This window comes from Diaphorina citri, unplaced genomic scaffold (assembly GCF_000475195.1).
Source record: "Diaphorina citri unplaced genomic scaffold, Diaci psyllid genome assembly version 1.1 scaffold1685, whole genome shotgun sequence".
Lineage (NCBI taxonomy): Eukaryota > Metazoa > Arthropoda > Insecta > Hemiptera > Psyllidae > Diaphorina > Diaphorina citri.
The window spans coordinates 43084-64420 of NW_007379111.1; the positions used below are offsets into that span (position 1 = coordinate 43084).

At 37.0% G+C, this 21337-nt stretch overlaps 1 protein-coding gene across 1 annotated transcript; it reads left to right on the plus strand.

Moving 5' to 3' along the window:
* Positions 1-6083: 6083 nt before the first annotated feature.
* Positions 6084-18527, plus strand: LOC103516874 (troponin C-like; the record flags this gene model as incomplete). Its single annotated transcript, XM_026829153.1, has 4 exons — positions 6084-6348; positions 14527-14646; positions 15079-15210; positions 17259-18527. Coding segments are annotated over 4 exons (546 nt in total), but the record flags the coding sequence as incomplete, so codon positions are not given.
* Between the last annotated feature and the right edge of the window lie 2810 nt (positions 18528-21337).

A 21337-nucleotide genomic window follows, 5' to 3' on the forward strand; every position in this document is an offset into this window, starting at 1 on the left:
TAGGGTTTTGGAATGCTGTGTTACAGTGTCAAGCTTCCTGATACAGAGTTCCAAATTAGAGCGCCGAAACCTAGTCACTTGATTAGGCTTCTGGCACCTTGGTTTTTTGTTCAATATAGGTAGGTACTATAAGGGACTGGTGTCTTAAAGACAATTGGGCCCTTAGATTTCACGCCATCCAAAAATCGGTCACTGGTGAACTAACAGAGTATGAAATTTTCATGAGGGCGAAAAAGGATGAAAATAAAAATAAAATTAAAAAAATAAACACAACTTTTTCACATCCAGCCAGCCGGCTTAGAAGGATTCCTAACTTCCATTTTTTTTTCTTTTTTTATATTTTTTTCTTCTTTTTTTTTTTTTTTTTTTTACTTCAATTTTTTCCTTTTTTATGCTTACTTTGATCTAAGTATATAGTACATAGGTAATATACTTTGATCAAAGTGGGATAATGCCTTGAATACATAATCGTATACATTTCGATACATAGTAGGTATACATTACAGGTAAAGGGCTCAACGTATTCAATATAAAATTTAAATGGGCAGGTAAGCCTAGGATTAAACTTTATTTGAGCTCATGTGTTTGTGGTAGATATAGCGTAAATTATAAATCCAAAGCCTATACCAAATTATGAAATAAATAATGGACCATAAATTATTATAAATATGAAATAAACTATCTATTGGTATTATTTCGAAAGAGGTTTGATAGAGGGATCTGGAACTGCCAAGGTCTTATCGTTCCGAAAGCGAAGAGCGAAATAAGACAGGACAGGAGAAAGCCAGCCGTTCCGAGAACAAACCTTATCAATATCAGAGATTCGTAGAAGCTTAACTTATCCTTTAGGACCGTTTGCCCCTAAGCCTCGGAGTGGGCTTTTTGTGTGTGGCGTTAAATTTCGCTCCGGGCGGGAATCGAACTCCCTGAAAGCTAACTTAGCTAACTAGGCTGGCTATATCGATGGTTTTCTTTTGCCTAAACGACACGCTATTAGTATCTGTATAGGTCATTGTAGAATTTAATTTATTACTCTTTACTGCTTCCAACACTCTAAAAACAGTTTTACGTCAATGGCCGTAAATTTCGCTTGACGTTCGTCGAACGACCTTCCCCTTCTTTTGTTTCTTGACCAGGGCGGGGCTTTGTTTCTCCCGAGGGGGTCATTTTGGGCCCCGTCCGGTGTCCCTATCTTAGACCAGGGCCGCATGGGAACATACTCTCTCGATATGTCTCAATAACTGATTCTTAATCGGTCACCCTTACAACCATGGTTCTTTTTGTTTCCTTTAATTTGTTCATCTGTTTGTACTATTTTTTATTTGACCTTTCCCAACGGGGGGCGAAATTTATCCTCAACAGATAGGGTTCGTTCTTGGAACGGCACTCCTTCTGTCCTATCGTCGTTTTGGGGACGATAAGACTTCTGTTCTTACAGTTTCCTCTAACAAACTAAAGGATTGTTAGGGTATTCTCCTGAAAGGGGTGATGTAGTAGTTTACAATCTACAAGTAGTGAATTCATTAAAATAAAAATATTGAAAAAAAAAACATCGCCAAAGAAGTGAAGGGGTAATTTAACATCTTTATAGTTTACAAATGGTTTCTCCTTCTTTCTCATTTATTATTATCATTATCACTATTATTATTATTATTATTCCATTCTCAAAATCCAAACACATTATATTTTGGAATCGACTATACTCGCTCTCTCTCGCGAGGCGTATATTCTTGTATTAAAATTTTAAATTTGTATTTTTGAAAAAAAAAAAAAAAAAAAAAAAATTTCAACACAACAATTTTCCATAATATACAGTCTACCTACATACCTAGATCTAATATAAGCTCTTCAATAGGTTGGTAGGTAGGGAAATTGATTTCAGCTCTTCCGTACTAAGGGACGTGGTATAGATGATTAGTGATTACGTTGAATTTCACACAGATATTTCGTGATTGGCTAGCCAATTAATTTTTATAAAGTTCAATTTATTGCATGAATATTGATCTTTTTTTTTTTTTAATCACCTACCTAAATAATTAATTCATCATTTTTTAGAAAGTCTAAAAATGACTTTCAGTTGAACTTGAAGTTCATTGGCCTTTGGGCCAAAGTTTTTGTCTAAAATTCCAAAATAACGTCACACGTTGGGGTTGAGAACCAACCAGACCTTTTTAGGTGCTTTACCTACCAGGACTTTAAATATTCAAGTCTTTCAAAGTTTAAGGACTTGAAGAAGAAATTCATAAAAGGGTTTAAGAGAGAATATTTTCATAATAAAAAATGAAATTTAATAGGTTTTTATAAACTATGTAAATTGAGCAGGTAGAAAGAAGCAAAAAAACTTATTGACAGCTTATATTGTAAAATAATTGAATATTATAAAAATAGAAAATAAATAAAAAAACAGGCTTAGTATTTTACATAGTAGGTACATAGTAGGTAAAAGCATAAAATGGGTACGTAGTAAGGGATAGTCAAGATGGACCTTCACAAAGTTACAGAATCTTCAATCTATCGTTTGAGTATTGTTTTTACATGGATTTTTTTTTTTTTTAATTGTCTGTCACTCACACCGCCTGCTAACATGTCTCTTGTTCAACCTAATCTATAACCTACTAACAGTATGATAACAGGCAGAAATAAACATACTTATACTTATCATATAAGTTAGGTATATTCTATATCTATAACATATATGCAGGTAAGTACATACGTGAATAAGTTCTTCAGAAGTTAGTTCATTAAAAGCTAGCACATACCTTCATAGCTTCTTGAGAAGTTAGTAACGTAGATCGGAAAAAATTACTTGAGAACACAGAATTCGCTTGAGAACAAAGAGAAACATTTAAATTTTCAATACATTTTTTTTTCCATTTTGAAGCGGATTTTATATCATTTTTTCAGTCACATACATCTTTTTTCCAGTCACAAGAATCTTCAATTATTCAAAAAAAAAGTACCTAAAAGTAGGTGTAAAACATGACAAAAGTTGAAGTAAAAGTTAAAAGTCCCTACATAATCTATTACATAATACATAATAGATCCTAGCGCCTAAGACAGTAAACATTGTAAAATATCATAAACATTCTGCCTTCCTAATGTATAGTCAAATAGCCATGTACATATATTTTAGTCAAAGTCACCAGTGGTGGAGGAAAAAGCCTGAAAATTGGCTTTCCATGGACAGTCACGAACGGTCCAAATATTCTGGGAGTATTCGATTCCTGAAAAGATTTGATCTGCAAAAAAAAAAAAAAAAAAAAAAAAAAAAAAAAAAAGAGAACCATCCACTGCAATAGCTAATTATAATACAATTCTTATAGTTGTTTCTCTTCCCCTACTCGAGAATCTCAAGATTCACTTTCTTTATTTATAAATCCTATATTTTTCGTTGGATCTTATTTCATATCTTTGCCCACAACAAACATTAGACGGTTTTTCTCCTCCTTCTCCATTGTTGAAATTCTTTTCATTCAAAGTCTCTCTCTCTCTCATTACACAATTTTTTTCTCCAGAAACACATTTTTTTCGTTAATTTAAGTTAAACGTTTTGTTTGTGTTGCAAGCTTGAAATTTCACAATGGTAAGCGTATTTTTTTGGGCCTTTTTTTTCCTCGCAAAATAATTATTACCGTAGAGTTTACAGCTCTTTTGCCCCCTTTCCCTGTTTTCCATTTTTACTTTCCTTATCCTATAGGAAGGAAAGTAATGTAATCGGGTGAAATTTTCAATGGTCAGTTTTTAGTGCCAAAACACGTTTTGAGGTCCCTAGAGCCTAAATCCCAAGTTTCAGCCATTGGTCCGTGTGTGTGTCTGTCTGTCTGTCTGTAAACAAAATATCTCGAGAAGGGTAAGAGCTAGAGACTTGAAATTTGGTATGTAGCTGTGAAATGTGGCAAGGATGCAACTCAAAACGTTTGCTTGAGGTAGGTGCTTCGGTTGGCGGTATTTTGACCGCTTTTTGGTGGTTTTCGACCTTTTTTGGCGGTTTTCAGCTATACCGACTAAACGGTTAGAGATATTATAAAATTTTAGGGTATAAGAACAAGAACACCCAAATAATAAGCATCATTCATTAGGATAAGGAAAGCCGTGTGATGTTCACACCAGATTTTTTGTAATTTAAATTTTTCATGCGGATAGTATCTACCTAGTAGACATATATTTTTCAACTCATTTCCCCCGAGCTTTGTTGTTAAAAGAAGGAATTCTTGAGGGTGGAAAAGAAATACAAAGAAAGAAAAGAAAGACAATGAGAGAAGAAGAAAAGATACGAAGATAAATGCTCATCCTTAGGTAGCTTTGTAGTTTTTGAGGAAATATTGCGAAAACAGTAATACCTACACTCACGTGCATAAACTTAGGAACAGACTGACTTTGGATACAGCAATTTGGAAAACCAAAGACAGAAATTTTGAAGACATCATAATCTTTTATTGGTACCAAACAACGTGGAATTTTATTAAGAGGTTTGATAGAGGGAACTGTAACTTCTAGGGCAATATAGGGTCTTATAGTCCCGAAATCGACTAAATAGGAGAAAGCCAGCTGTTTCGAAAATGAACCTTATCCCTTCAGGATAAAATCCGCCGCGGGCGGGAATCGAACCCCGAAAAGTCAAAAGAGTATCCTATATCGAATGGCAGAATGATGGGCACAATTTGAGTTGACATTTTTATTCAAACGGTCTTCATTCAAATGGGTGACCGTTGTTTTGAATGGAGGGAGGGACAGAGAGAGAGAGAGAGAGAGAAAGAGAAAGAGAGAGAGAGAAAGAGAAAGAGAGAGAGAGAGAGAGAGAGAGAGAGAGAGAGAGANNNGAAAGAGAAAGAGAGAGAGAGAAAGAGAAAGAGAGAGAGAGAGAGAGAGAGAGAGAGAGAGAGAGAGAGAAAATTTTGGACCAAAAATAGGAAAATCGAAAATCTCATCTTCATGACAAATCCCGGACCGGGAATCGAATCTGCGATCTAGCGCTTACAAGGCATCTTCCAAGCTAACTGGGCTGGCAACAGGACTATTGATCTACGAAAACAGGAGTACAGGAATAGGATACAATAATTCCCGAGATAAATTCGACAGATTAGAGCCGTCTCAAAGGAATAATTCATACACAATGTCACAAGTACGACAATGTACGGCAACATATTACAGGGATTTGAAAACGTCTCTCACACATGTCTGTCTGATAAGCAGAGACTGGCAGAATATGGCACTTCTTTTTCCAAAATATGGCACTAAAAAACATGGCAATATGGCACTTATTTTGGGAAAATATGGCATTTATAAGCCTTTTTAAGCTTTTTGATGCATATTTCAACAAAACTTGCTAAAATATGGCAAAATAGCATGGCGCCATGGCAATATGCCATTTGAACTTCTCTGCTGATAAGTCTCTTATAATGACACATATTATCAACTTTGCGAACTGCTGCGTGTGCATGTGTTAGACATCAGTGCCGTGTCGTGAGGTTTTCTAAAGGGGAAACTGTAAACCAGTGGCGTTTGGCGACATTTTCAGAAGGGGACTCTAAACGGGAGGGTAAAGGGAATTTTCAGACCTGTGGGGGGCGGGATAAACAAGACATTTTCTATCAAACAAGCAACCTAGCGCTTACAAGATTTAACTAACTTTATTAAAATTTCAAGTATTGTTCAGAGTCTTATAAATTATAAGCCTAAAAAAGTAGGTACATTGGTTTCAAAATTCCAACGATCGCTGGTTTTAATTTATTTTTCAAAACATTCATACCTATACTTTTTTTAACTCATTTAATATTCTGTAATTCATTTTTTCCACATGAGTAACCTACTTATTAAATTTCGTCTCGCGAAATTTTCTATTTTGCACGATTTGAAGAAATTTTCGCTTTGAAATTTGACTCAAATTTATGTGCATACATACCTCTCTTTCTCTCCTTCCCACATTTCGTTATCAATTTAAAATTTTTAATGACCTTTTTTTTTCACACTTAAGTATAGAAAAAAAAAATATACAAACACAATTTTGTTTTTGGCGAATTTAGCGTGGGACGACAGTCAAACGAAGGTCTGTTTGTCCCGGAACCGTAACAGGATAGGATTAAAGCCAGTTGTTCCGAGAACAAATTCAAAGCTGTTCCGAGAATAAACTCAATAATTTTGTTTACAAAAAACGAGTAAATTTGTCTGAACTTTCATATCCGAAACTCTCTTTATTTTTCACAGTTCTGAGAAAGGCCTTCGATGCCTTCGACCGAGAGCGGTCCGGTTCAATCCCCTGTGACATGGTTGCTGATATTCTCAGACTCATGGGTCAACCATTCAACAAGAAAATCTTGGACGAGCTCATTGAAGAAGTCGACGCTGACAGTAAGTAGTCAACTAGGCTAGAGGAGGTGTCCACAAGGGGCAAGTCTTTCGCCATCCCAGCATCATTAAGGTGTGTCCAAACATAGTTAACCGGCCATCGATCGACGAGGTGAACCTATGTTGCCAAGGCAGTGTGGACGGTTCAGTCGACATGTGGACCGGCCGTCTGTTTGTGGACGACGGACGACGACTATTTGTGGACACACCTTTCAGACACCTCATCTCTAAATCGTTACCGTTTTCTGGTACAATTTATTATAGGTTAAAGAACTTGATATTGAGTTGACTTTTTTTTCATAGTTATGGGATAAATTTAGAGCAACTGGGGTAAATTTAGAGCAGATAGGAGAGCTTGCAGTGGACAGAATATCTTGTAAATCATGATACTGGCAATCAACAATGCCGATTTGCCGATGAATGAATTCGTAGTTTTTCAGACTTTTCGTAAACTATTGTGGAAATGTTTATTTTGGTAGTGAAATAAGGCCTATTTTTGTCTTTGTTTATTCGGTATCTATCGGGTTCAAAAAGCAAAAAGTCCCCAGGCTTCTAAACAGATAGGTACACAATTTGTCAAATTTGTGGCCTCCAGGACACTTCCAAAGCAAAACTCTCATTTGATCTCGGAGCCCCCCGAGGCTCTGTTTGCGTAAAATTTCATCAGTCAACATTTTCAAAATTAATCATTCGGAATTCGGATGCTTTCAATGACCTCAAACTAACGAGGAATCGCAATATTGTCAATCAACGCGTTTTTCGGGGAAAGTTTCAATGTGGTTTTGTTGAAACCTTCCCTCTAACCCAGTGGGTCTCAACCTTTTTTCGCCCGCGTACCCCTCGGGTACCCGAATTCAATCTCACGTACCCCCCGCCACTATCACAATGAGGTTTTCCATACCTATACCTAGTGTGTAGCATTACTACTGATTTCTAAACACACACTCAGTAGGTACCTTCTGAAAAAATCAGTACTTCCGTACCTTGAGCTTAAATTCAGTACTTTTTGGGACTGTACTGCACTGATAAGCAGTCAAAATTCAAAATTTACTTGTGTCTGCCATTACACAATTTTTTTTGGCGTACCCCCGGAGGGTCTATCACGTACCTCCAGGGGTACGCGTACCCCCGGTTGAGAATCGCTGCTCTAACCCTTCCTCGTTTTTCCCCTAACTTTCGGACGAATTTCCCACTTTCCCCCTAACTTTCGGGATGAATTTCCCATGTCGCAACATTTAATTTAATATGCCTCCACCTAGGTGTACAAATTCAACCGCTTCTCTGTATATCCCATGTGTTTGAATAAGGCTAGGTGAAGGTAGATAATTTACAGGGTCGCCGGTCAATTTGGAAAGTATGTTGACTTAAAATTTCCCCGAAATACATATTTCAAAGGAAAGCCATTTACTATCAGGTAGACCTGACAGGTACACCTGTTCAGGTATACCTGACACCTGATGAGCACACACACTATCAGGTAGACCTGACAGGTGCGGCTGAACAGGTCCAAATGTCAGATCTATCTGTTACCTGATGAGGACACACACTATCAGATAGAACTGACTCTATCAGGTATACCTGACACCTGATCAGGTCTACCTCATAAACTAATTTTCAGATATTCTAGAAAATTCTTGTGTTTTTAATATCTTTGGTTGCACCTTGTATTTATAACCAAGGGTTTGTGTCTACCTTTTCAACATAAGCAGTGGTAAAATTAAATATAAAATTATTTTACGCTTCCCTGTACCTTGTATTTATAACCAAGGGTTTGTGTCTACCTTTTCAACATAAGCAGTGGTAAAATTAAATATAAAATTATTTTACGCTTCCCTGAACTGAAAATTAACAGAAAATATAGGGCAGGAAATGCGTGCTTTGCGGGAACCAGGGCCGGGATCCAGGATTTCAGCCAGGGGGGCCCAAGAATTCCAGGTTGACTTACTCTGGGGATGCTTCAAATTAGAGGCCGGTACTTTTGGTATACTACTACCTACTACCTGTATTTTTTTTGTTCACTATTAGGAGCAAAAATTAGCCCGTGGGGGGCTTGCCCCCCCCTTAAATACGGCCCTGACGGGAACCCCGATGTTTAGGAGGCTCATTACCTTTTTGAGAAGTGGCTTTTCACAAAGTTCAGGAATTTTTGAAATCACGGACAAGTTTGAAGGAATGTTGACTTCGATGAGTTCAAGTGAAGTTTGAAGACTTCACTGAACTTTGAGGAGCCTTTATCGAAGTTCCAACAGTATTGATAGCAAATATTTTGTTTGAAGTTTGAAGATGATTAAAGTTGAAACTATTTTTTGATTGAAGTGAAGTTTGGGCGCTCTGATGTTTATAGATAGGTACATAGTTAAGAGGTTTCTTTTTCAAGTGGTAGGTATATGTAGGTATGTGTATGTCCGGAACAAGTTAAAGAGATGTTGGGTTAGAGACTTCATATTATGTAGAAGTATAGAATCAACCATGCTTGTCTGTTTAATGGGTACCATCTACCATAGTGCTCAGTGAATAACTGGGACAGCTCCTACACTAATAAACCCACAGACCTTGAAAGAAAAGAGAGCTCAAGACAGTACAAAGTACCAGCTAAAAACGGCAACAATGGAGCGTAAAAAAAGCTGTCCTTTTAATTTTGACAGAAAAAAAAATCGAAAGAAAGAGAGAAAATAGACAAAGGAACGCACAAATGGTACGAAAACCTCTAGTAAGAAGAAGAAGAAGAAGAGGAAGAAGAAGAAGGAAAGAGGAGGAGAGGAAGAATGAGAAGAAGAAAAGGAAGAAGAGAAACCTCTAGTAAGAAGAAGAAGAAGAAGAGGAAGAAGAAGAAGGAAAGAGGAGGAGAGGAAGAATGAGAAGAAGAAAAGGAAGAAGATCAGAATATTCTTTCCCTCGTTACGCGCGCTTCGCGCTTGCATGAATTTGTGACTTGTTTCGCCCGCCTGTCGAATTTTTTGAATTTCGCTCTCTCGCATACGTACACAAATTTTGTATGTGACATCTCAGGAATTCGTACATAATAATATGCAGGCAGCGTAATAAAAGTTTATAGAGTTTTGCGCTTGAAAGAAGAAAAAGAACGGGTAGGGAAGAAGAATACCAAGAAGAAGAGGAAGAAGAAGAAAAAGGAGAAGGAGGAGGAGGAGGAGGAGGAGGAGGAGGAATAAGAATATGGCAAAGAAGGAGGAAGAGAGGAAGAAAGAGAAGTTTCATTGCTACGAAATAAAAACGGCATCTTAAAATAATAATAATAATAATAATAATAATAATAATAATAATAATAATAATAATAATAATAATAATAATAATAATAATAATAATAATAATATAATGAGAATTTTGAACAGTAGTCATATTAGGGTCATTTAGGAGAGCTTTATTATCTCCAAATTGGCTATAAGGAGGTCCCGGGCTTTGCCCACATGTGTCCCCCCCATTATAACATACGAGTTCATGTCTGAGAGCATTCAGCCCAATTGGACAGGTTGATTTTGATCACTTAATAGTCTACTAATTGTTTCATTACAAATCTTCATCAGTAAATGGTTTCTTCAAATTAAATTGATCCCAAGGGCAAGGCAATGCCTAAACCCTTGACAAATGGAGTGTGCCTGAAGGTATGTGATGTGTTCCAATCCACTTGGCCCCGAATAGAAAAAAAATCCAACGGGTTTGGAACCCGGGACCTCTGGAGTACAATCTATCTGTTCATTTTACTTTCTGCATTCTAATGGTGTTCTTCTCGTTTGTTTCTTATTTACAGGATGATCTCCCCCCTGAGCAGATTGCAGGTAGGTACAATGTTACGTATATCTATAAAGGTGTGTCCGAACATAGTTCTTCTTATTTACAGGATGATCTCCCCCCTGAGCAGATTGCAGGTAGGTACAATGTTACGTATATCTATAAAGGTGTGTCCGAACATAGTCGACCGGCCGTCGATCGACGAGATAAAATTATGTTGTCGAGGCAGTGTGGACGTGTCCTTCGATGTCGATCAATAGCCGTTCGACTATGTGTGGACACACCTTAATACGTAATCTGTCCTGAGCCTAAGGCATTCAATATACATCAAAACGAATTATCCTTTCCAAATTCTCCCTTCTAGTTCCGGTCCTGAAACTTCCCCTCCTGGTATCGAATATATTTCACCTTCATTAATGTGCGAGAAGAAAACAATAATAAAACGCCGCAAAACAAAAGAGACAAACAGAGAGAAAGAAAAAACACAAAACATAAACACAAGACCGTGCCAAAGAAAGAAGAAGAATAAGAATAAGGAGAAGAGGAAGAAGAAGAAGAAGAAGAAGAAGAAGAAGAAGAAGAAGAAGAAGCCCAATTTGATACTTTTTGCCTGTAGTATAGTTTTTACCCGAAGTTAGATTTTGCCCTACCCACATTTCATCTGGTTTGTCTGTACTATAATTTTTTATTGTTTAGATTTTTAGTTTACTTTTTCCCCACCCCCGCTCCCCTGTAGCTAGATTAATATTTTTTGACTTTTGTAATATTGAAATTTTTGTGTTTTGATTTTTGTTTTGACTTTTAGGTCCTTGAAGATGTTACGGTAAGATAATCCCTTTTTCAAAGGGTTGAAAATAACGTCACTCCAATAGTACATTTTTTTCTTCTTCTTTCAAATACCTTAACTAAAATAATTGATTATTAAAAATTACCTACTTGACAAAGTTTACTACCTGCATCGCATGATTAATATTATTACATATTACTCTTAAAATTACCTATCAATCTAAATTATTTTAAACCAGGAAGCAGGAAGACTTATTGACTAATTTTATTAACTTTAATTCTTTTTAATCATATTAAAATGCAAATTTAGCGTAATCCTTTGATAATGTTGCATCCAATGCAATAGGTAGGTATAGGTTCATATTTTATATCTTAAAAGTACCTACACAACTAGAATGAAGGTAGGTACATCTAGGTGAGTTATCTATGTGGGTAGGTAAAAAGAAGGATTTATCGACCTACCCTAACAGCAAACTACGTCGCTACAATTTGCGAATTTGCATTTTTTTTTTTTTTTTTTTTTTTTTTTTTGAGGAAGAAGACGAAGACAAAGACGAAGAAGGGAAAAACACCAAAATAATAAGCCGAAATTTTCCAGCAAATATTTTTTTCCATGGATCGAGAAAATAAGTACTTACGACATGACAAGGGAGAGTTACCCGAAATAAATTTAGCCCCATTGTGTTCTTCTGAGACTTTGGCTTCTCTCTCTTGTTTATTTTTCACTACATTGTTTTTTCCTCTCTTATTATTCTTCGTCTTCTTGTTCATCATCTTCTTCTCCTTCTCCTTCTTCTGCTAATTTCTCCTCCTTTGAGGAGGAGGAATAAGCAGAAGAGAAGAAGGTCTTTTTCTTCTTCCTCATTTTCTTCTTCTTCTTTCTCTTCTTCTGCATTGCTCTTTTGCTTTTCGTCCATTTTTTCGCTCACAGAATTTGAGTAGATGGCTCTGTAAGTCTGTATACATACGTGCATTGTGAAGGTCCATTTTAAAGGAAATGGTGTAGAGAAAAGGCTCTGTTTTCGTCCTCGAAACAAATTAATGCTTCCTCCTATTTGTGATTTTTCGTCACTGGCGTATGTTCCACGTCCCACAGGGGCACATTCAGAGGCTCCAAATGCCTATAATTTTTAGTTTAGCATCCACTCCCCCCCTGGATCTATCCCACTGGGTCTTCCGCGGATGGAAAATGAGACCGAACAAGAAGGGGGAGGTCCCATTTTTTTTTTTTTTTAATGGGACAAACAACACAGCAACTTCTTGCTACCTACTTGTTTTCTATGTTTTATGGGATTTCTCTTCGCCACTCTTAAGTTGTTTTATGGAATACTACCTGGCCATGTGCAATGTTTAAATAGCAATATTGCGGACATCTGAACAATGTTAGAAGTGTAATTTAGCTAGGTGTGAGACAACAACGTTAAAATATTTTGTTTAATGTGTTTTCTACAAGTAGGTGATGTAAAAAAAAAAAAAAAAAAAAAAAAAGGTATCTATGTATAAGAGAGGGCGAAGAATTCGGGCCAATAGACTTAAAAAAAAAAAAATAGGTATCTATGTATACGAGAGTGCGAAGAATTCGGGCCAATAGACTTTAGAACTTTTTCAAACACCAACACTATTTCCTCTTGAAGGTAGAGCCTACTGGATAGACGGAATCTTGATGACTTGAGCTTTTAGCTGGGATCAAGATATTAATACGTTTCGAGATATTTTCAACAATTCGGAAAAGGTGTTGGTGATGTTGGCTGCATACTCGTAATCTCGCTGTCCTCAGTCCCCTGGCCTAGGCGTCAGTTATTGCCCGCATGTAGTGTGTAGACGCTGTAGGTATCCAAAAAAGCCATATTAAAGTCATAAAAATACAAAATGTCCCGAAATTTTTGCTCTCCAGTGTAGGCAATATTATATACGAGTATATTCATCTTGTTACTCTCAAGAGATGGGTAAGATGGGTATAAAATGTGAGCGGCGTATATTGTGCTCAAAATGTGTCATAACAGTTTTTATGTGCCGTAAAAATGTGTAGTTTTAGAGGATGATTCATATTTCGTATTATTTATAGCCAAATATAGGGTGATCTGTTGTAGGTGGACATGGTGTGCCGAGGCGATACCGTTTTCGGCACATAAAGGGAATTAATGGCCATGTTTTGGACCCCATTAAGCCTTCAGAGGGCCCACAAGAGCTTTTTTATATGAGGTCTACAGTTCACTTACATAATATGTAGCAACGATAAGTTCCTCAAATCCTCAATTTGTCTCAAATCTACTATAGGTATTGTTATGGCCTTCGTTAGATTATGATAATTTTACTTTAGTGGACTGTATCACAGAAAGGAGATGTCCGTGCATTGTGATAGTCCAAGCCCAGTTTCAAGAGAAATAATTAAAAGACAGAAAATAATGGAACATGCAAAGGCTTACCTGCAGTAATCTTCTTTTTTAATCATAAAAATTTGCCCTGATCTTACCCACACGTAACCAAGGAGGAAAAGGAGGGAATGTTACGTCCCTAGGCTACGCGAACCGAACGCGAAACCCTTGAAGTTTTGTCTTTTCAGTAGGTACTTTATTTACAACAAATTGAGGGGAAAATGCCTCGGCCGCACGACTTTTGACGGTTAAATGTTCACCAAAAGGCTTCTCAAAGTAAAAGGTTTATGATAGGTTCTAGACGAACTTCACCAAAAAATTGACACTATACTAGACGTATAGGTAAAATTCACAGAAACAAAGACACAGGAGCGTTGTTCACTCTTGGTAATCGAAATCAGAACTTTATGATAGGTTCTAGGCGAACTTCACAAAATTTGACACTATACTAGACGTACAGGTAAGATTCACCGAAACAAAGGACACAAGAGCGCTATTGACTCGTTGGTGACCACAAGAGAACTGAAGCTGTATCGCCTGTTGACGTTTCACCAGGCTCAAGCGGTACGAAACTTTGGTTTGATTTTACAAGTTTCGAGCGTGTCGGGTTAACCCATTCTGGATTAACCCTTATAGTCGTTTGTCCTCGACAGGTATATACATAAAAATGAATGTTTGTGTGAGTGTGCTCGAACTATTTGCCTGGCCAAACCGCTCATCCGATTGCTATGAAACTTTGTAAACTTATTGCTTTCACTTCCGTGAAGGTTATAGGCTGTTTTCCGGTTCGCTTTTGTTAAGCTACGCCGAGCAAGACCACTATATGGATGAGTGACATGAACAGCCATGCCTTAAGGATTTACTAGCAGAAATCCGGAGCGAAGCGACAGATTTCGGCTAGTACTCTCTAATATTATAAACGATCTTATTTTACCCTGCCTCGGTGATGTAGTGGTCAGACGCTCGCCTGGTAAACTGGAGAGTGTGGGTTCAATGCCAGCCGAGGTATAGAAATGTATCTTTTATCCTCAATATAATTTGAGAATTTGACCACAGTAATAGTAGTAGCCTACTGCTGGAGTAAAGGGACTTTTCAGTTCAACAGTTTCCTGAGGGAAATTACGGAACTTGTCCCAATTCCAGCGATAAAATCGAAGTGGGATATAGGCTAATACCTACGTCTAACACCTTCTTTACGTCCTTACTCCTTTAACTATCTACCTATTAGGATCTGTTTTCTAAACGCTACCTCTCTTCGTGTGTTTCCGTACAGAATCGGGCAGACTCGAGTTCGACGAATTCGTGACCTTGGCCGCCAAATTCATCGTTGAGGAAGATGACGAGGCAATGCAGAAGGAGCTGAGAGAGGCTTTCCGTCTGTACGACAAGGACGGTAAGTTAAAACAGAACTTCTCACTTTTCTGCCAAGACAGGCCGATGCCATAAAGGATGCACTGTGAAAATGGCGTATTTTGACGCCCGAAGACCGTTCGAAGTTTGACGTCCGAAGAAATTTTGAAAAAGGTTTGATAAAGGGAACTGGAACTGCCAAGGTCTTATCGTCCCGAAATCGAATAGAGAAGGAAGACAGGCTAGGAGAAAGCCAGCCGTTCCGAGAACGAACATTATCCGTTCATAATAAAATTCGCCCCGGGCGCGAATTGAACCTGCGGCCTAGCGCTTACGAGGCAGACGCGCTACCAACCAAGCTAACTAGGCTGGTGACAAGTATGCCTTGTATGAACAAGACTGCCAGAATATGGCTGAAAAGTTGCTCTACTTTTTACATAACACTTAAAATTCCTGTTTGTCCCCCCCTCTTCAGGCAACGGTTACATCCCCACCTCCTGTCTGAAGGAAATCCTGAGAGAGCTTGATGACCAACTTACCAATGAAGAATTGGACGGTATGATCGATGAGATTGATTCAGATGGCTCTGGAACCGTGGATTTCGATGGTAAGTCGTAGAATACGAGTAGAATTCGATGAGGAGTAGAATAGAACAGAATATACCTACCTTGTTTATCCAGCTCGAATGAGACTAAAAATTCCCTTCACCCCAGCAGTCTAAACAAGATCTCGTTTATTTTTTGGGTTAACTAACATAGTATAACCACACTTCACTTAACGGCCGTTGTCTCCTTCCACCTCGAAAGTTATCCTCACATTTACTTCATTCTGCGACCTACAATAGAAGCTAGTTCAGACATTTCGGCTCGTTTTCAATTCCTTTATTTGCATCAAAATCATAAAAGTTCATCTCAGGGTCAACTTGTGTTTTATTTTAAGACTTGATGCTTTGGAAATACGAATACCACAAATTGAAGGAACAATAGAATTCGAAAGCCATTCAAGTAGCTATTTCAATAGCAGGACGTCAGGGTCGTAGAACAGAAAGAAGAAAAGCTGTGTCTTTACTAGAGGAAGAGTATGAAATTGTTCTAATTTCTCAGAAGAAGACCCTACACATTCAAGTTTTATCTTTTAAAAATGTAAATGCAGTTTCTTTGTGTTATTATGTCACAACTTTGGTGCTCACTGCAGCATTGTAGGATTTTCCCAATATCTCAATAATCCTAAAATCCAATGTTTACCTACCATGCTGGCACCGGTCGCTATGCGCATTTACATGTCATAGCTACTCATTTTCCTCACGAGGCTGAGTGGGCCCCGCAACAGCCAGTCACGGAATCAATCATTTGCATGATACAAAATTTCTTGCCCCCGCCGGGAATCGAACCCGGGTCTCCCACGTGCAAGGTGAGCGCAGTGATCACTACGCCATGGGAGTTGACGTTCTACCCGATATCGAAACTACAAAAATAAGGTCAGGTAATTTTATCCATCACGAACCCGGGTCTCCCGCGTGAAAGGCGAGCGCAGTGACCACTACGCCATGGGAGCTGACTCATTGAAACAATTTCACAACTTGTATGGTAAAACGGAACATCTATGAAAGTTAAGTCTTCAAAAAGGTCCTCTTACCTTGTTTCGAATGCTGGTGTAAAGGGACCTTTCCGTCCTATTCAGGCATCATAAACAGGGTATATTCTAGTCACTTTTTACCTAGGAATTCAACTTGTCAAAAGAGGAGATATTTTCCTTCACCAAAATTACTCTTTTTTGTTGACTCCTTTTGATAGCTTCAGGCATTTCTCCATCGAATAAAATAGCTCTTTCTCCCAACACTACGCCTCTGTGCACAGAATAAATTTCCAAAGTTAATTCCCTCAATTTTTGATTGTGGAGATTTTTCCTTCCAAGGTCTTTTTCGAAAGCTCAGAGAAGCTTTCTGCTCGATGGAAATTGGGGTCGGGAGAACAATCAAATTATTTTAATTGATAACGAAGGCGTTTTTAGTCTTGTCAATAGGCAAGGTCATTTCATTGTGTTGTTTGGGGGTTGTCTTGTTCTCAAAGGATTTGTGGCCTACTTTCTTTGCCTCGTGTGCCCTTTAATTTTCGATGCTATCTTTATTATTTTTGATTTGTTATCTTTAATATTTTTTAGTCAGCTCCCATGGCGTAGTGGTCACTGCGCTCGCCTTGCACGCGGGAGACCCGGGTTCGATTCCCGGTGGGGTCAAGAAATTTGTATCATGCAAATGATTATAGGTATAGGTATGTTTTATTTGGTATCATTTTTTTTACAAAGAATTTCTTATCCTAAGCTTAATCTAAACTTCTAAGATTGATTGAAAAATTCCACTGTCTTTAGATTTTTCCTTACACGCTTCTTTTTCTTGTGAAAATAATACTTTCGATTGACTCGTCCGGACCGTTTTCCAGCTACTTGAATGTATTCCAAGTATTTTCTCCCCGAAACATTTTCTATTTAGAAGAGTTCTTTTCGGAAAGCTTATATTACAAGACATAAGTGTAGAAATATATGTCTAAAAAAAAATAATAATAAAAAATAAGACACAAGTGACTTTCATCATCCAACGCCCATTGACAGCTAAAAATTTTCACATCCCCTTTAATGTCAACTTGGTTTGATTTTCAGAATTCATGGAAATGATGACCGGAGAATAAGATCGCTTTCAGCAACACAGCTTCATCACCTTCATGTCAATGTTGGTGTTCGGACCCAAAACACAACCTTGAGGGTTCACAACGAAGAGATCAAAACATATCGAAGTACACAGGAGAGTAGATCTAGAACACTGGAATCGTAATATCAAATTAAGAACAAGCACGCCAAGCCCTGGAAGTACCTGCAAGACGTAATCTGGAAGATAACAAGAACAATAGCACTACAACTCCCAAATGCTTTTGTAAGATCTCGCAATCGTTTGATAATAATCTTATTTATGTCATGCTATTCTGTCTAGACTACCTTCTGGTTGTAAAATCCTCTAAGGGAATAATTACTACATCCTAATCTCATGTACTTAGCGTTGGAAAACGTCATTTCAAATGTATTCATGGAAACAAGACGCCATTTTTAATTGGCTTCAATTAAGTGATCTTAAGCGAAAAAGGTTGAGATTTTGAGAGAGATGAGATTGCGACATGCACTAAACTAAGTACTTCCTCATTTATTTCTCCATCAAAGAGCTTTCAGCTGAAGAGTTCCTGTGCAAACTCTTTTCTTCGTCCTTGTAAGACTAAATTTCTTCCACTCTGTTTCTTCCTTTCCCGTTTCTATCTCTGACAAGTCGAGTTGAAATAGTAACTTTTGCAACATGCGTTCTCTAAGGAGAGATTATTCGAGATTTTCATCAACTTAAACAAACATGACTGTCAATTGAATTGAAAGAAAAAAGCGCTCAAGCTATTCCCTCTTCCAAGAACTGTTTCATTCTTCTTCCATCAAGAATTTCTGCTTTTATTTATTTGTTTAGCTGATTTGATTGTACTGCAGGTAGAGAAATGTACTTTTTTTTATTTATTTATTATCTATTTATAATTTATAATCTATTTATTTTTATAGCATTTTTCTTACTGACAGCCCATTGCATTTAACCTACCTTATTCAAGCCATAGTCACATTTAGATCGCTCTTAGGGACACCCACTAAACAACTAAATTTATCTCGACAGAAAACCTTTTTACAAGATTTATACCAGTATTAGCAGTATAGATAATAGCAATTCTTTCCCCTAATATTTCCGCTTGTTATATTTATTTGTGCTTTTTTCCATCAGTGTTTTCTACTCAATTCCCCCCATTTCCTTTCATAAAATCTCTATTTTTTATACCCCACATTTTTACTGTCAACAGGTCTTTTCTTTTCTACTAAACATAAAATTTGCCTTTTTTTACATGCCAAGATTGCGTTCTCTGTTTTTATTTATCTTACCTAGATTACTAGGTAGTTTAGCACAGTTGTATTTTCCTTTCGTAATTTTCAGGTGGTAAACTGAAAAACTAAAAAGTCCCTTCACCCCAGCAGTCTAAACAATTAAGGTCTCATGTAGATGTTTGCAATTTCGGCTGAAGCCTAGAACTGAGGAATAATTGGTATTAATTGGGCGTGATTTTCTTCAACACCTCTTTCCCTAGCCTAAAATAGGCTCGCTTTATCAAACCGTCTGTTTCCATTTGCAAATAGAGAGGTGGGAATTTCCATTTTCTAATGACTTTCGACATTCCTTCCATTAACTTCGGTGGGAAATAAAACGATTCACCCCCCCCCCTCATCTAATCAATAAAATATTCCTCTCTTCAGACCTAGATACCTCTTCGATTCCCAAACTTAAAAATAATTATTTGCTATGAAATTTTGATTTAAATTATGGAGTCTGCGGCCATTTCTGAGAGGGATGATAGTTATTATTTCCTCGGGTTCAATTTTTCATTAGTTACTTACCCAACCTAATTTACATAGTTCAAGGACGTGTCTGCTCTTTTTATTTTTTATTAATGTAAATATGTATATATTTTTTTTTTTTCATTATTACATTATTTTGTCTAATTAGGCATTGTTTTTTTTTCGCAAAGCGAGTGCAAATAGCTTTTATCTCGGAAAGTAAATAAACTCCAAATTTCCATAAGAGCTTTTGACGGAAATATTAAGTGCTTTGTATGGGCGTCCAGGGACCCATTTTCGGGCAGAGGTTTTCGTAACCTGTTAGCGGACAAAAAGTCCTTATAGAAAGCTATTAGTTACCTAGGATATACCTAATTATCCATTCGTAGAACGTAGAATAGAATTGTGGAGTTTCCCTGACTCATCTTGGACTTATACAAAGTGCTAACACTATTTTCAAAGGGTAACTCAGCAAAGCGGAGAGCTGTTGCTCTCAAATTTATTTTGAACCAGACTGACACAAAAATATTATCTGGCCAGCGCCGCTACAGAATTATCCTTCTTTATCCCGCCCGACTAAAAAGTTCCTTCACCCCAGCAGTCTAAACAAGGTCTCGTTTATTTTATGGAAAAGTAGGGAAACAATACACAAATTAGACAAAATCAGATATTCTGAAAGCATCTAATAATTATTCACCTGTAGAATTTCTCGTATAATGTTGTTGTTTTCGGAGAACTAAACAATAGAATAGGCAGAAATGGAATGGAAATTTTCGTTGTTTCATGTTTTCATTATAAATTAGAGGAATATTTAGAGAAATGTTCGTTACTACATAGGGATGCTGCAGGTGGTGGAACAATAGAATAGGCAGAAATGGAATGAAAGAGAAATTTCGGAGAACTAAACAATAGAATAGGCAGAAATAGAATGGAAGAGAAATTTTCGTTGTTTCATGTTTTCATTATAAATTAGAGGAATATTTAGAGAAATGTTCGTTACTACATAGGGATGCTGCAGGTGGTGTAGGTATGTTTTTCTAATTTGGTAATGGTACATGTGATAACAGTTAACAGTTTCGATTTCAATGAGCATTCGGTGTGTAATGTAATTTTATTGTTAAATGTCGATGTTATTAAATTTGGAGTTTGATGGAAATATTATTTTACTCTCAACTTTTTTTTACAACTAGGTATTATGTACCTATGAATGTATTTTATTGTTAAATGTCGATGTTATTAAATTTGGAGTTTGATGGAAATATTATTTTACTCTCAACTTTTTTTTACAACTAGGTATTATATTGTCTCGAACTTTTTTATTTATTATTTTGTCTGTTATTTCCATTGTTCTATTTATCTATTTCTAAATCAATTTACTATAATTTAATTGAATCCAGCATAGTTCCGATTTTCTCCTCCCGTGAGGAGCAGTTCCGGTTGCGACTAGATCGGAACCGCGGCTTTGGTTCCGTGTTATACCTGCGTCACATGCGTCTGCGTCTGATTCAACATGGCGCCATTCAGCACGTGAATCTCTTCATGGTCCTCACGCGTGAAGTACTTGGGCCGAAACAACGCTTGGAATTTTTTGAGGTTACAAGTTTTTCATCTTCCTAATATAACTGAAGTTGAATTGACTAAATTCGTGAAATTATGAAGGTCAACAAAAACGTCTTTTAAAATGAGATCTCCACTAATTTTTCATTCATTGCAGATTGCATAACTGGATAGTTTCACGGCGTTCATACAAATTTCCTCACTCTATACAGAAGAGATAGTTTCTCTGGGTTAAGTCTTCCCAGTGGGAAGGAAGTTCCCATCTTCTCCATTGCCTAGTGAATACTTATGTTAAGCAACGGCGAGAGTGCTTTGTATTTGAACTGGTAACTTTACAGGTCATGTTTGTACGTATTGGGGTGTACTCTAACTTACGAGGATAAAATGGGGGAGATGTTTCAGAACAATAATGAACAAACTTTTGTCTGAAAACTTTCTAATTTCGGAAGAGAACAAAATTTAAATTTTGTTGATAAATAAAGTCGTACATTTATGTAATAATAAAATATATAAATACGTTGACTAAAACAATACATAGTTATTTCCTCGGGTACAATTTTTCATTAGTTACTTACCCAACCTAATTTACATAGTTCAAGGACGTGTCTGCTCTTTTTATTTTTTATCAATGTAAATATATATATATATTTTTTTTTCATTATTACATTATTTTGTCTAATTAGGCATTGTTTTTTTTTTCGCAAAGCGAGTGCAAATAGCTTTTATCTCGGAAAATACGTAAATAAACTCCAAATTTCCAGAAGAGCTTTTAA